Source organism: Passer domesticus, chromosome Z (genome assembly GCF_036417665.1).
Source record: "Passer domesticus isolate bPasDom1 chromosome Z, bPasDom1.hap1, whole genome shotgun sequence".
Lineage (NCBI taxonomy): Eukaryota > Metazoa > Chordata > Aves > Passeriformes > Passeridae > Passer > Passer domesticus.
The window spans coordinates 44,531,469-44,548,855 of NC_087512.1; the positions used below are offsets into that span (position 1 = coordinate 44,531,469).

The window sequence follows — 17,387 nt, forward strand, 5'->3', positions numbered from 1 at the left end:
AGCTAGTCCTCAGTATAAAAAACTCAATGGATTTTATAGAGTACTCACAAGTATATATGTAGTTCAAATATTTCTGTGTTAAGATCAAAAGGAATTATTTGCACAGTTGCTTGTGACAACAAGCAGTTATGAAAGGACATCTCATGCTTCACAGGAAAGTAACAGAGCTTACAGATCAAAAATAGAGAAGCAATTCCATGAGATGCTTTATCATTAGCATGTTCTTGGATCCTGCTTTTACACTTCATCCTTCTTACCATATCTGCTTACCAGAGGCTAGAACAGAAGCCTCATCTACTGTCAATATATTGAGAGGGAAATCAGGCAGTCTCCTGGAAGGAGAATTCACAACTCCTTCTGTTTCCCTTCATCAATGCCACTATTTGTCTTGTCTTCTTCCATGTACCCACGCCCAGAACGAAACAGGCATTTTTTTCACGCCCCTTAAACTCATTTGACTGTGAGAACCTCTGACAACTTAAGATATACAGCTGATGTACAATTAGTAATCTGTATTGCCCATAACGGTTGGAAGAGATATTCCATCAGAACTACTCACTTTTGCAAAAAATAAGGAACTCCAGATTTATTAAATGTTGTTTTGATAGTAAATGCTCAAGGGAAAGTTAAGGGATGATCTGTCTTCATCTCCTCTTATAACGGGAAGTTCTTACCATCTTTCAAAAACCAAGGTCACCACTAAAACCACGAAGAATAACATGTGTTTTGTTTTTCCCAGTCATGCCTTCAGTTTCCAGCAATATTTCAAGCTTCTCTCACACATACAGTAGATTAAGTCACTAATGTAAAAAGCTGTAAGTTTATTTTAAACACATAGAGTATTGTATAACTGCAACACAAACACTAAGACTTCAATAAATTGCCTTGTTTCCTATAACACGTTGCCAAAGCAAACACCTTGTAACTACTATCAGCTACTACCATCCTAGAACAGCAGGAAGGGAGAAGAGATTTTGTTACAACTGCTCCATGAGAAGGCAGTTTAAGGTCTGTCTCTCCCTACACCTCATTCCCTTTCACTATCTATGAATTTCTGTCCCCTCAGATATAACAATGCAAACTTTACAGAACTGTGCAACAAATCAGATCAGTGGAGCAATTTGAGTTATACTATGAAATAAGTTTTCTTGCTTAAAAAGAAACAAACAAAAAACCTGTATGGATTAGTTCAAACAAACAGATTTGCAGCACAGCCTAACAGTTGTGGCAACATAGGAGTGATGAACTTCAACAACTGCTTCCTTAAAATCCAGTTTTAAAATGGATTGATGCTGCGACATAGAAGAAAATATCATTGGAAAAGGAGAAGAATGAAAAGCCAGGGAAGAGAATACCAGCACTCAACTCCATTTTTCTTCCTCAGTAAAACTAAAGATTTGAAAGAAATGCAGTTATTTTAACAACTCAGAACTTCTTCACTATTTGCTAAAAAGATCCCTACATTTAGATAGGGAAGATCATTTCCCAAACAGCACAAACATACAAAAAAAAAAAGCCCCACAAACTCAAACTAGAGTTACCTCCATCAAAAGCAAGAAGAAGCTTAAGCTTTGTTGCACAGCAGATCCATGACAAAAAAAGATGCATCCAGACAGAAGCAACCTTCTTTTGAAAACGCCCATCTCAAGATAAAGATAGGGCCAAGAGAGGACAGTGGGCTTAAAACAACATGAAGTTACTGACAAGTAACAGCAATACCAGACAGAAGACAGAAATCCCCCACATCAATATTTGTCCCTTCCTTTACAGGTTTTCATCTCATATAGGATAGCACACTTTGGCTAAACAATAACTCAAACAAATCTTAGGAAGATCTATTCATGATAACTAACAATAGATAAACAAGACTGCTTTAAGACAACTGCTAAGATGCAGCCGACATTGCACAAGCTTTTCTCTACAAACTAAGGTTCAAGATGGTGATAGTAAAGAGACAGCAAGCACAAAAACATGACATGACAGCTTAGTGATCCTAAATAAGTACAGGATTGCACAAGCCGCCTAAAGAAAAAAAGATGACAACACCCTGGCAACACCAAGGAGAAACAACAGGTAACACTGAAAAGGAACAAGAAGTAAACAAGAATTCTAGTTGGGATGATAAAGAAATAGCGGAGATCATAGAAGATGCTACACCAGGGGAAGTGAAAGAACTTTGTGCAACCATGGAATACCAAAATGGAAATAAGAAAGAAACTGGAAATGAAGTACCCCCTTTCTAATTGCCTCAGCAGGCAAAACAGCAGTGGAGCAACAGAAAGAATTCGTTCATCTGGAAGAAAGTCTGGTATAATTGCATTAAGTTGAATTTAACGTGACTCTTAACAGACAAAGCTGATAAATTTGTTAAAATAAGAAGTTAACAAAAGTGGGGAAACACTGGAAGAACAACCACAGACAGAAGTAGTGCCAAATAAACAATAACAAGAGAGTAGAAGGCAGTGAATAATTGCAAACAGTACTATCCCTGTATGGACCACCCACTTAAGAGTAGGAGTCAATGACACTTGTGGGTTCCTTCCAATTCAGAAAGTTCTGCGGCACTACAGACATCCCAGGGAGAATAAGACATCACGTGGCAGAGGATTACGTATGCTATTGAAAGCAACAGAGACCAAGAAGGGTAAGAAAGACATGGAATCCTTGCACCTTGGGCACAAGAAGCCTGTAGAGATATTAACTGAAGACAATTTCAGCATAACAAAGAATCTGGACTGGAATTAATTTAATATGAAAAGGAAAGAATGTGTGACAACAAACATGCATTTCTCTGTTCGGGAATCTGGAAAAGAAGGGAAACAGATTAGAGTGCTGTTATTTTTAAGGATAAAGAATAGCAACTCAGAATAAAATGAGGAAGGGAATAAGATGGCAGCAGGATGTAAAAACCTGAAATTTCAAATGAAAACAGAAAAACTGAATAAATGGGGCTTTGGGTAGTTAAAAAGGCAGAAAAATCAGAAAACAAACATGAGAATACATCTCTGTAAGTAGGAATCAATAGTACTGAATAAAGGTAAACATGTCAATTCTAATCAGTTTTTCTCTGGAAACCTTTAGATTATGCTGGGGAAGAGGCATAGAAAAAGGCCTAAGATAGAGGCCTTTAGACAGCCTGCAAAGCAAAGGAACTGAGGAACATATCTAGGGGGGAAAAATGGATAACTGAGTATGAAATAAAAGCCATGAATAAAACTAAAAAGAAATCTATTCAGTTCAACAATCAGTCACAGGTAGATGCATTATCAGAATTGAGAGGAGAAGGTGGTAGTCATGAGAAAGGGACTTGGATGCAGTAATCAGATAAGATGGTTGACAGAATCAAAACAGAAGTAATAATTTGTGTCAGAAACAGAAACGGGGATTAGCAGATGAAGATCAAATAGGCTAGAGTGCTGAAAAATAAACTTAATGAGAAATCTACTTGAAAACAAAGTCATAAGGAATGAGGGCATTCACAATAAGAGGAGAGATTATGCCAAAGATCAGTATGAAACTACAAAGGGAGAAGAAAAAAGTAGACGAGGAAATGTGAAGGAATGTCTGATGGACTCCTGCCCAGGAAAAATATAAGAAGAGGAACTGCAAAGGCCATGGTAGATGAGGAACACAACTTTTTTTTCATTATAAAAGGGATGATAGGACAGACATTGGGACCTAATGTAGTGTTGTATGGTATACAGCAAGGTTTCTGTAATCCATGTACAATACCATATTTATATGCCAATAAAATATTTAGCAACTAGCTGTTGATTTGTATTTCCTTTGCTTACAGCCAGAAAATTAAATAAACTGCCATTCTTTATACCTCAGTCATATGTATATGGGGTACAAAGCTCAATTGTTGCGTTGTATCTTGCCATAAATAAGGAAGGCAAATGAAAAGTTTAGTAGAATACTATTAACATCACACAACCTGGCAGCAGAACACAAATTTCACTAAAACATAAAATCAGTCAGCTGAAACCCATGAACAGGCTAGATATACAGACTCCTCTTCTAACATTACCCACAAATAAGCCTGCATTTTTCTTTAAGAAAAGAACTGCGAACTGCAATTCAAATTCATACAGAAGAGCTAGAAAGGGCCTAGAAAACACTCAAAATAAGCAATTTGGATAGGAATAACAGAAAATAAGGTTGGAAAATACTTGAAAACATTACTTCGAAACATCAGCTTCACTCTCAGTGCTCCAAGTCTGTATCAGCTTTCCTTATGCCACTCCTGACAGATGTTTATCTAACATGTTGGGGTTTTTTTTTAGCAAACCTCAAACAACACAGACTTCACAAAATCCTCTGGCAGTCTACTGCAGTGACTGAACAATTTCAAAATCTGCCCCTAACATTTAGCATATATCTCACTCTCTTACTTCAAACCATTTTTTCATGCACCATAAAGCTGATTGCCTTTCTCTTTGCAGCATATTTGCTACACAGAAAGGAGGTTTCCTATTGCAACTGGACAGCTCTCCGCAGTGCTCTGCATCGGAAGGACAGAGCTCTTATATAAAAATAAAAGTCCGCCTGAACGGATGAGCTACAAAAACTCATCTCTGTGATGAGTCATCTGGGACAGCAGAAACGGACTTTCCCACATAAGCAATCTGCTGGAAGCTGGATTCAGCCACTGCAAGTGATACAGCCAAAGGAAACTAACATTTACAAGCGAGCAAAGCACAGCCGAGGCATCAGTCGTGATCGTTTGTACTACAGCCTTCAGAAAAGAGCCACGCAGAAAAAAAACCGGCATAGCTTTGGCTGTGTTGTTCAAAGGCAAAGTTAAAATGGGAATCAGAGCCGCAAACTGGAGCACTGGGTGGAGCTCCCGATTGTGCCTTGCCTGGCAGCACCACTCTGGGGGAAAAAAAGGAGTCAGTACGGGCAAAAGAGAGCGAAGGGGGAGGGGGAAGAAAGAAAAACCGGCCTCGGAAACAAGAGATGTGCACGGGACCAATCACACACAGGGAAATGGATGTAGGGAGGCACCTGAACCCGTGGCCATAGAGTGAGGAAGGAGGCTGGGATTAGGACTGTGTCCCTCTCCAGAGGCAGTGGACTTGAGGGATGCCCTGGGCCTGATGACTTTTCTCCCACGGAATAGCTTCTCTCTCTCGGGTGGGGTAGTAGGGACCTCAAAGAACATGCTGCAGGGAAGGGCAGGGCATGCAGAGCTATCTAGGGAGATGTACTGAGGTATGGCTGGGGGAGCTGGGGTGGGGATCACAGGACAGTGGTGCAAGGCACTGTGAGGATGGCAGGTGAGAACTGGGAGGTCTGCAGCTGCAGACATGGCAGGGAAGTGGAGCAGGGTACGCCACAGATTGCAACGCCAAAGAAGGGCTGGGGAAGAAGGGGCAAGGTGAAAATGATCCACAGGAGAAGCACCACATAGCACAGTACACAGAGGATGGAAGTGCGCAGCATGGTAAGGAGCTATGGTAGGGCTATGGTGGGGGGTGAACGTGGGGTGCACAGCCATGAGCGGGAAGAGCTACAGAGGGAGCAAAAAGGTGCACAGTTCATGTGCATGAAGGGCGAGTGGATGTAAGGGGGTGTACCCAGCCACGAAACAGCGAGGCTACGGCAGGGGAAAGCAAGGCGGTCGCAGTCACGGGAGAGCAGAGCTGTTGGTGGAAGAGCGTCAAGTGGGGAGGGAAAGCAATGGGTGCCCAGCCATGACAGAGTGTGGTTACAGACTGGGACGCAGGAGAGTGCGCAGCCACGGGAGAACGGCGCTACAGGTGTAGCGAGGGGGATGCACTGCCACAGGAAAGCGGGGCTCCGTGGTGGGAGGCGGCAAAGCGGCGCTTAGCATGAGGCAAGCCGTGCTGAGAGGGGCACAAGGGGCGGCACGGCCGACAGAGAGCGGGGCTGCGGAGGGGACGAGCGGCTGCGCAGCCACAGGACAGCGACATGGGCAGGCCCGGGGCCGGGGGGGCACAGCCGGGGCGGGGAGCGGGGCCGGGCCAGGCGCGGCAGGGCCCTGCAGCGGCGGGCGGCGCGGTGGGAAAAGGGAGCCACTCACCTGCGCGGCGGAGCTGCAGCAGCCCATGGCGTCCGCGGGTCTCTGCCCCGTGGGTGCCCGCTAGGCATCCACTCTCCGCGACTCTCCCGCCCCGGGCGGCGGCGCGGGCGGGGCGTACGGAGGGCGGCACGGAGGAAGCGGCGGGGACCGCGGGGCCGGTCAGACGAGCGCGGCTGCACCACAAGCGCCGCCGCGGCGCCCCCTCATCCTCCTCCCCCCGGCAAACGCTCGGGGGAGGGCGGGGCCTGGGGGCGGGGCCTGGGGCGGGGGCGGGGCCAGGCACTGCGGCGCGGGGGGTACCTGCCCGGCCGGTGGCCCCGCCCCCGCCCCGCCCCTCCGCGCCGCGGCCGCTTCCGGTGTGGTAATGGCGGCGGCTGCTGCGGCTGGGTAGTCGGGCGAGCTCCGAGCTCGTCTTTCCTCAGCGCTCGCCCCACGGCAGGGTGCGCGGTGGGGGCAGCTGCCTGTGGAAACCAAGGTCGGATCAGCGGGGCTTGCCGAGTCTCTGAGAGCCTGCCCGCTGAGAGGAAGACCTGATCGTATGGCCTGCTAGTACATACGCATTTGCCGGCAAAATTTTGTAGCAGAATCAAGCACCATTTATACACTTATTTTAACACTTCCAGGGATAGTGACTCAACCACTTTCCTGGGCAGCCTGTTCCAGTGCCTCAGCAGCCTTATGGTGGAAGAATATTTTGTAGTACCCGATATGAGCCTCCCTGGGCACAGCCTGAGTCCGGCTCTTCCTACGTGGGGAAGGGGCCGACCCCCACCGGGGTGCACCCTCCTGTCGGGGGTTCAGAGAGTGATCAGGTCACCCCTGAGCCTCCTTTTCTCCAGGCTAAACACCCCCAGCTTCCTCCGCCACTTCTCATAAGACTCATGCTCCAGACCCTTCACCAGCTCCATTGCCCTTCTCTGGACACGCTCCAGCACCTCCGGGTCCTTCTGCAGCGCCTGGAGCTGGACACGAAACTTGAGGTGTGGCCTCACCAGCGCCAAGTACAAGGATCTGTGGTCCTGCTGGCCACGCTATTGCTGATACAGGCCAGGATCCCATAGGCCTTCATGTCCACCTGGGCATGCTGCTGTATCATGTTCAGGCTCTGTTCATATTCAGCATCCCTGGGCCCTCTTCCACCATGCAACTTTCAGCCATTTTTACCCCAGTCTGTAGCGCTGCCTGGGGTTATTGTGATCCAAAGGCAGGACCTGGCACCTTCTTGAACCAAAGCCTTACCACTGGCCTTGGTATGGTATCCAGCATGTCCAGATCCTTTTGCAGAGCCAGCCTACCCTCAGTGTGTCAACATTCCCACACAAAGTGGTGTCATCCGCAGAGTGACTAAAAGTGCACTCGATCCCCTCGTCCAGGTATATGATAAATATATTACATAGGCCCCAATACTTACCGCAGGAGGCCCAGTGACCTGTTGTCAACTGAATGTGGTGCCACTCACCACCACTCTTTGGGCTCAGCCTTCCAGACAGTTTTTTATCCCGCAAACAGCATACACATCCAAGCCATGAGCAGGTAGGTTCCCTAAGAGATTACTGTGGGAGACAGAGTCAAATGCTTTGCTCTGGTCCAGATAGTCAACACCCACAAGCCTTTCCCTCGTGCAATTAGTGGGAGTGGACTATCACTTTGTCATAGAAGGAGATCATGTTGCTCAAAGAGGACCTGACTTTCCTAACCCCATCCTGGCTGGGCCTGATTGTCCTGCAGTTTCTAGTTTCTAGTTTCCCAGATCCTCTATCCCATCCTTCTTGTAGCTGAGTGTCACACTGTCTAATCTCAGTCCCTTTTAAGGTATGTTTACTGGTCCAGCAGTTGTGTTTGAACACAACCTAAACCTATGAAGCAATAGTCTGCATAAGTTTGGGGGGTTTTTGATGAATCTTAAACTCTCTCTACTCAGTGGCAGAGTTATCTACTATTCTACCAATATAGTAGAATATCCATGACTATAAATAGTGTTGCAATGACTTAAATATGAAATGATCCTTTAACAGGCAGAATGAGGCAAAAGAGACCTTGTGACTAGAAAAGGAGTTTTGTTAGGCTTCCAAAAAAACTCAGAAACTGACATGTGGGTGAGTTGTGAATCACACTGGGGTTTTTTTAGCTCTTGTCAGTTTAATGGCAAGTAGAATAATGGAATCATTTCAGTTGGAAAAGACCTCTAAGATCATTGAGTCCAACCATAACCTGGCACTGCCAAGTCCACTGCTAAATCATGTCACTTCATGCCACATCTTCATATCCTTTAAATACTTCCAAGGTTGTTGACCCATTAGTGAGATCACAATTTTCTGATTTTATAGCATCTGGTTAAAATAGTGTTTTACTTTTTCCACATTAATTGCTATTTTTTTCATTATTCCTCCTCATTCTATCCAGATATTTTTCTGGTGTTCAAAAATGTGGCCATGAAAGAAATGTTTTGCAGGAACACTCTCTAGTAGGAATTATTATTTTGCGACTGACACAGTAATTGATAACAAGAAATTTGTAGCCAATTCTTATGTAACTTTGGAGCCATCAGAATCTCTGTTCCTCCATTTTGTCATTTATAAAATTGACTTTTGTCCCAGTGTTTCTCTTTTATGTTTGCTTGATTATCAAAAACATTATGTCTGTGCCATAATGTGTTATTTGGTCATTCTCTTAAACAGACCAAATTAAATTTTTTAAAATAGCCTACTAATTTAGGACTTTTGCTTCAATAGTTTCATTTAGGACCTCAAAATGTTGCCATGGAAATTAAATTCTGCCTCCTACTTTTTTGCATGTAGACTAAACATACTCAGCAGAATTATCAGAAGAGAGTGATGCATTAAAACACAGTGTCTGCCCCCCAAAACTGTGGACTCTTAAAAAAAAACCCACATTCTAGCCAATAATGAAAAGCTTTGTGCAGCTGCAGAGAGGCAATAGTAATTTTATAGTGATTTAAAAATGCCAGTCCTTCATTGGCTAGGGGAGCTTTTATGAAAAAGCTTGTAAAGACATGTCATCTGTAGCATATGTTACTGGGGTTTAGTGCAGATATATGACAACTGTAGAAATTATTTGAACAAATACTAGTGTTAGAAATAATCTCAGAATCTCTGCCTCTGGACTAAGGAAATTAGTTATGGTTTTGGTAGGGATGCAGTAACAGCAGCAGCAGTAGTTGCCTGGCTCTCGCTAGTTTTACTGTACTTTGTCTGGTGAGTCACACAAAGGAGAGGAAAAGTTAAAAGTTTCTGGCTTATTCATAATTTTACGAGCTTTTATATTTATTTAGATTGGCATTTCAGGAAGGAACTGACCTGAGACTTGCTGAATCTTAGTTCAGTAATACAGAAGTTGAATTTTAAGCATATGTCTAAGTGCATTTCTTGATTAGTGGTTTTTGGATACCTTACTGAATCTGAATGTAATAGGATCTAAGATATGGTTACATCACAAGCTGCTAAAAAGCAAATCTGACTGCCCCAATTTACTGTTAATAAGAATCTACCTATTTTTCAATAGCAGATTTTAGTCTGCCCTTCTGCTCTGGCCAAGAGCTTTACCTGTATTTTCATTTCATTGCTAGAGTCAAAATGACAGGTAAGAGTTTTTTAAGTACCATCTAATACTGAGAGAGACAACAACAGAGAGAAGGCCCTAGAATGACAGAAATGTCATTAGTACTTGAGAAAATTGTAGGTTATGTCCTAACTGCTTTTATTCTGAGAAGAAAGCGTTAATTATATGGTAATATTTACCTTTTCATTTCTCACCAGGTGCAGGATCTTGACCTTACTCAGCCATATTTAAAAAAACTAAGGATTTTACTATGTTCAATATAATCTATATCTTTTGTTCCATATTAATAAGAGAAATACCTATGAAATAGTATTAGAAAAAATTATATCCTTTTTGATATGTTCTTCAGTGTGAATTTTGGGAGGAAATTTTTGAACAGGCTCAGTTCTGAAAGAAGTGCTCAACCAAGAGGTAGGCAAAACTTGGCCTTGCCATGAATGAAATGGGAAGCAATGCATTGTGCAGACTAAAAAGTGAATATTGCACCAGCAAGGTATTGTTGCAGTCTGTGTGTTTGCATCCTTCTTCTAATTGACAAACTCTGCTTATTATCATTCTGCTGACTTCTTCCACCTACCAATAAACCTGCATGTATATATGCTTGGCAACCACTCTGAATTTTTAAAAATCAGTATGCTTAGCCTCCATATTCCTGAGGTTGTTATTATTTAATTTTGGCCTTTTTGGTTGTTCTGGTTTTATGGTTTTTAAAATTTATTTAAATACAGAACCACACATATTCTCTCCATAATGTGTCCAGTGAATGGACTTAGTTCTCACACGCATGTATCAATGCAAGTTTAAGGGTGATTCTGCTCATTTCAGCAGAATACAAATGGAAGCGCATCATCAGAAGGAATTGCAGAAACACACGGCAAATAGGCAGTCAGCCTGTCCCTATAAGCAGGGGATAAAGCCCACTGACTTATTCAGACCCCTGTGATCCTACATATCTCAGAACTCATGTGAAACTGATCATCTTTCTGAAAAGTTAAACCATGCCATTGCACTTCTTTAAGTGCTGTGGAACTACAGCACAGAGACTTGTGTCAAATCACACAGGACACCAGTAACAAAATAGAAAACTGAAGCTGTATGTTATAAACTCCAGCTTCTATATGAAAAACCTGTCAGTTGCAATTTTTTGTCAGTCAAAATAAAAACATTCAAGGCATCCTTCTTTGAATTAGAATAGTAGAATTCTTGCAGTCTTTTTGATTGCTGACTAAGAAAAGATGAACAGTGCTCAGTAAATCTGAGCTCTCACCAGTTAAGGCTAGGATTTTCTTCTTGCTGCATGTCTGACCAGAGAAGAAGAGGTCCACTCAGTAAACTCTCTGAAAAAGTCAGAAAACCTATTGTAATTCTACTTTTTACTGGAGCCCCATAATGAGTCATATTAGGTCTGTTTCAGTTTAAAACTGGAGACTCCAAGGACAGAGAAAGAGCTTAGGGCTTTTTGAACGAATCAGGAAGGTGAAATTTTCTTTCTCCAGTCCTGAAACAAAATTTTGGTCCATTATACTCTTAGAAATGTAAGTTTATGGTGAGAGGATAGAACTGTACAGTGGAGATCCTGTCTGTAGGAGGCTATCAAAAATATTCCGGACTCATTAGAAGATTATCATTTTATTGTGTTAGGAAAATGGCTTTCTAAACATTTAGTTGAAGTACTGCTTTGTGTATGTGGTAGTACATTCATGCCATAATGGAAGTAAAATGGATATTCTTTTTATATTAAAGGATGGAGGTTTTGCCCTATTTAGTACCTGTTGGACTTCATTCTGATGTCAGATCACCTGTGCATAAAGAACTGTATGAACAGACCTGAGCCAGAGTTACCAGCCTGAGCCAGAATCCTGCTAGCAATTTGCAGCTGAAATTTTCCATATCCAGTATCCAAGCCCCCAAAATATCTAAAAATCCAAGTCCAAAAATTCTCAAAAAATGTTCTTTAAAATACCTATGATGGTACTGTTGTATGTGTGTGGAGGTGTGGATCAGGTGTGCAATGATGGCATGGTAGCAATCAAAACTGTAGAATTTATTTCAGCCTTTTGAGAAAGTTTTGTGTTACCCAAAGGAGACATACAAAGCCAAGTACAATCCTTCCTGTAGAGACTGTGCCATCATAATACATGATGAGCTATTACAATCTCCTGTCATTTCATTCCAGAAGAGTTATGGCTCCCATAGTGAGGATGTAAGACTACAGATGGAGGACTGCCTGCAACAAATCTCTTACAAGGCTGCTGCTGTAAATCTCTTGGAGAAGAGTAATTGCCTAGGAAAAACTATGCTAAGGGGATCTGCCATTTGTTTTTGTAGGGAAGATGGGAAGAGAGGCTCTAGAAAGAGGTACTGTTCCATTCTACACTCTTTAATGTTATTCTAGGAAACACTCATCAAGGAAGGTTCAGTTGTTTCTGGGAGAAAGGGAAGAAAGGAGGCATGGCTATATTGAAAGTGTAATACTTTGGCTTTCTGCATAGTATTTTGTATGAGAGAGGAGTAGAAATCCCTCTCCAGAGGCTGAATTTTTTAGCTTAGTTATAGTAATTGCCAGCTAATGACTGATAGACTGGCACACATCTGGACTATTGTTTGTGCTGAATATTTGCAGTGGGCTCAGAAGTTGCATTCAACTCAGGTGCAGGCTTAAGACCAAAGAATGCTTTACCATGGACACAAACACTCATTCATATACTCAGTGTAGGCGAGTAGACACTGATAGAGCCCAAAACACTGTTGCGTATCCTCTGTGTGAGTCCTTGAAAGTAGTCTTTTGAGACTTTCAGGCTCAGTTAAAGCAGAAAGGTGGATGGAGATATGGGACTGTCAAGAGGTCTGCATAATTCAGCTCCATACTGCAGCTGACATATATATGCAGCCAATACAGCTGTCAGTGACAGCTAAAAAAAGAAGATAATAGGGCCTTCATGTTGAATCTCACTGGATTTTTTTTCCTTCTGAGGTGGCTTGTAAAGGTCCCAGCCTCAAGGCTTGGTTGTTCTTTGAGTCACTCATATTTACCTTTAAAATTAGAATAATAAAAATTTGAAAAGCAATTTCTTTTAATACAATAGCCCCACCACTTCATTACAAGAAGTATGTATATGTGTATAAATAGGCATTGAGATCTATTTGAAATTGACAGTCTCAGCTTGCATGTGTCCTCCATATATAGACATGCTTATCTTTAACTTCATAACAAGTACTTCGCTTAGTGAAAGCCTGTAAGTGATAAAAAGAATGTTTGAAAAATGGTGTTGTATTAATTTTTATGGCTTACAGAAAATATGGGGACTTTCAGAAGTTATATTCATATTCATCAGGTGCTGTTAATATTGAGTTTCTTCTGGAGAAAAAAAAAGTGCATTGCTTATTTAAGAAGATTACTGCAGGTGGTAGAACTTGTGTGACCTTGTGGGTCTAGTTGGAGGTTTTCTGTTCTTGTTGGTTCTGGAGACCAGTATGGTACTGTGAATGATGCATTTTCTCCAGTGAATATAGGTTCCATCTGCTGAGCAGCATCAGCTGTCAGGCTGCCCATGTCCTTTGAACCAGGCATGTGTTAGTTGATGCAGTCTCATACTACTAGCTCTGGGGTCTAAGGGCACAAAAAAATTGGATGGGGGAAAAAAATCCTTGCCCATCTGCAATAACCACTGTAGTATAAACACCAAAGAAAAAACATTGGCTGACAATATTCCTGAGAAAAGTGAGTTCTAATTACTTCTTTGAGCATTTTTTCTTGTCAGCACTTTATCTTTCGTTAGTTATCTTTGATTATCTAGAGGCTATGGCTCACCTGGAGAATTTACAGAGGTACAGTTGCTTCTTATTGTTCATTCAAACTCAGAAAGTATTTTATAGGAACACAGTCAGCCAATGTTATTTTTAGGTTTATTTAGTTTTATTTTGGCTATATCTCTTTCCTTTGACAAAATATCCCTTTAAATACTGTAATAAATTGTTTTGTAACGTGGAGAATTTGTCTACAGGAATTCTGTTTCCCTGCCTTTCCCAAAAATATTTATTCAAAAGTATTCCAGAATGTTCTTGTTTCTACCTTCTTCCTGACACCATTCTAACTCCAGCTTTTTGTCGCCTACACCAGTTTTTTCTGTTATTAATGCTTTTGTTGACAGTTGGTGTAAGTTCCTAAATGGGACAATACCTCCAAAATAAAAGTAGCAACAGTCTGCTTGTAGGTATTAGTGTGACAAACCAAACATGTTGTTGTTTCACTTGAAGGTATATCACTCTTGATCAGGTGACACTGAGAAATAGCTCTTTTGCTGTGGCTTCGTCACAGTTGTAGCAGATAAGCAGAAGTGTTTAACTTCTGCTGCGGCACTGATGAGCATGTGATTAATGACACAGAATTGAGACGTTGTGGTGAAGGAACATAGGCAACAGGCTCAGGAGGTGGAGGAATGTGGAAAGAGTTCTAATAACTGACTGAAGAGTTTTTTGTTATTTTTCCTGTCACTGTCCCTGTTATCTCACTGACCAGGTTCCAGAAGCCTGACCAAGTCAACTAGCTAGGCATAGACCACAGAGTCTCTGACAGACCCTGGGTGCAAAAGAGCAGTTTTATCAATTTTCATGGCACTGGAGAAATTCTGGAGCAGGATGCAGAGTCTGGTACCAACAATTTGGTATCTATTTCTGGTAGAAGGGATTGCGGAAGAGTGAGAAGCGTGTCACTTTGAAATTCAAAAGATTTCATGAGACAGTTTTCAAGCTGAAAGACAGAAAAAATTTAAATGTGGAAAACTGTTTTTTGGCAGTGCTGTGGGAACATTGTACATTTTAGAGGGGTGTCATCTATCCGCCAAGTCTGTTGACATGGGTGCTTGCAATAGCTCATTACCAGAAACCCTCTTATTTTAGAGGTAGATGAGGAAACCTCTCCCTTCTTTTGTCAGATCCTTAGTAGGTAAGGTCCAGCACACATCCACATTCTGGAAGTTTAGTTTAGGTTGAGTTAGGTTTAGCTGTCTGAGCCCAAGGTCAGCTACTTCTCTAGTAAGCACTACTGTAGAGAAGGCCAGAGATGAGTGCGTGCCCCTTGTCTCCCTTGGGAGATGCTCTGTCCAACCTGATTGCTGTTTCTGTCCCTGATCCTGACTGAGACTTGCCTTTCTGCATCTCAGCTGCTGGTTGGTGAAGTCCTCACTCACAGGAGCCATAATAAGGCTCCTGGCTACCAGCCCACCTCCCTTACTGCTTCCTAATGTGCTGTGTATTTGACACAGCTGGAGGGTATGGCCTGTGTGTACTTGCAAAACAGGAACAGCAAATGAAGGAAACAGTGAAAGGCAAGGAAGATTTATGAGTAGATAGAGAAAACACAGGTTCTCAAAAAATTTACATTACAAATTGTACTTTGCATAACAAAACCTCAACAGTAATAAACAGTGCCATGCCACAAAGACAGATTTCAGTAGCTGTTTGTTCTGCAGTAGGAAAAAAAATATTTCGTATTTTTTCTTCTAGAAAGATAAACCCCCATGCTTTTTTAGTTGATCATCTAATTACTGAGATAATGCAAATTCTGTTGGAAGTAGTGCACTGCTGTTCACTTGTTTTTCAAATTAATGCCTCAGTCCTGGTACAGTTAGTTCTGTTTGGATTAATGACCAAGGACAGACTCTGGTATAGATCAGATACTGTCCTTCAGATATCAAAATTAATTTCTGACAGATTTAGAGAAAGATTTTTTGCATTGCTAAGAAGTTTCAGTATCAAGGAACTTGCATTTTTCAGCGAGGAACTGCTTAGTCAAAATATTTCTTAAAACAACAAGAGAACTCAACTGCAATAAAAGTGATGGTAAGCTAATAGATTAAGGTAGGATTGAGAGACCTGTCCTTTTTTCAGGTGTTATCCCAATACATTTGCCAAACAGGTCAACCTCAGAGACTTTCCTGAAATAAATGTCTTCCTACTGTAAAGTTTTCCTTCATCAGAGACATCAGAGACAATTCCACAATAGTTTTCTTTTATCAGAGACAATTCCACAAAATCTCCAAAGGACATATTCTGCTGCTTAGCACTGGTGGCAGGGTACAGGGAAGAGGGGACTTCTTTCACCTCTCTAATGAGTGGATCTAACTTTAGTAGGGGGGTAGGCTAACTTATGAAAGAATTAGGAAAGCTGACTGCATTTCATCCTTCTTTAGAACAAGTCTTCTGTGGTATTGGATTCTCCTATGAAATTTCTTGGAGAAATAATAATCTCCATATCCATAATATCCAAAGATAATCTCCATCTCACCTAGTGTGCTTGCAGAAGGAGCTATGCTTTGTTTATAGTGCAGATCCATTCTGTTGTGAGGAGGGTTTGATCTATAAGTCATCATGGAAGTCATCAAGCAAGTTTCAAAAAGTGTGTAACACATAGGTAAAGATAAGGCAGATGAGCCTCACTGTAAGTAGAGAAGATCCTGGCTTCTGCTGTTCCTGTGTTTTCCTTTCTTATATCTCACCAAGTATCTCTTGCAGCATTTATTCCTCCCTGTGCAGTTTCTAGATGGGCATGAACTATCAATCATTAGTACTATTTCATTAGGGTTGGGGTTGTTTTTTGTTGTTACCATGTCTGTATCTATCTGTTCTAGTGTGCCTCCTCTGGAGCAGAAAAGTTGTAACCAGTTCTGAGTTGTGGCCTAGTGACTCTTAGACCATGTGAGGGACAACAAATGTTTTAACTGTGGTAATGATGTGTCAAGCCATCAAATTGTCAAGTTAATTGTCTGTATCAGGGACAAAGGGTTTTCAAGTCATTAGAAAAAGGAGGATGAAGATAGCAAGCCTGGATTCTGTTGCAGTCTGTCCTTGCTAAGATTTTAATGATTGATTGCAGACCTTATTAATTAGTAACACATCCTTTAAAGCAGCTTTTTCTTGTTTGTTATTTCAACTGTAGTTTCCTGTGCATTTGCCACCCTCTTTACAAAAGCTTGAAGAGCAATTTCGCTGTAGATAAGCACCAAGAAATGTGGCAGCTAGCAATGTGGCAGTTTATTGCTATGTAGCTTAGGAATGCTTCCAGAGCAGATATGTAGAAGCTGATGTTTTAACCCACATGATTTTGCTGTGAAATCACATTTCTAAACACCACACAATTTGCTGTTTCCCTTTGTAACAGTAGGCAAGCTTTACCCTAAATTCTTTTTCTCCTCCTAGAACCTGTGCACAAGACACAGGACAATGAAAATAAGGTCGGAAGATTTTGGGCAGAGACGAGTACATACATTTTCACTGGATGTTGATTTTCACTGATTCAGATTATGTCCTTTTTGTGAATGGCTCAGTTCAGAGCCATCTGACATTTTAGGAAATTGCAAAATCTCATTAAATCACTATGTGGCTGACACACTTTAACGATGGAGAGTGGTGGTTGCTCTCCAGTAAGACAAAGGACTGTGGAAGAATATCAGTGTCTGCTGCCTTTCCCTCTTTCCATACCATTATTCTGTGCAGCCTGTAGCTAAATTTGCTCATTGAGCTCTCTGAAGATGAAATCCAGAGGCAGCAGCAGTTCCAGTGTGATGAATAAACTAGGTTTGTACATACTGACTTGGTCATCCTTCTCATGCACTGCTGCGCTGCACACACTCATCCTCTTTTATGCTCTGAGCACGCAGATAGAGTGCCTGGGTGAACCACGGGTGCCAGTGGAGTTAAGGCAGTGCCCACCCACCAGCAGCTGTATGCGCCAGATCTTTCTCAGACTGTTCGTAAACTG

General features: G+C 42.0%; 1 protein-coding gene across 3 annotated transcripts in view; it reads right to left on the reverse strand.

Annotated features, from left to right (window-relative positions):
• Window positions 1-6,277, reverse strand: part of SLC44A1 (solute carrier family 44 member 1) — a 69,760-nt gene extending 63,483 nt beyond the window's left edge. For 2 of the 3 annotated variants that reach the window (XM_064402713.1, XM_064402714.1), the window contains exon 1: window positions 6,050-6,276. In XM_064402713.1, the coding sequence (XP_064258783.1) occupies window positions 6,050-6,076 (27 nt within the window). In that variant the 5' untranslated portion in view covers window positions 6,077-6,276. Of the gene's footprint in view, window positions 1-6,049 lie in introns of all 3 variants that reach the window. The other variant, XM_064402712.1, reaches the window with a different exon arrangement.
• Between the last annotated feature and the right edge of the window lie 11,110 nt (window positions 6,278-17,387).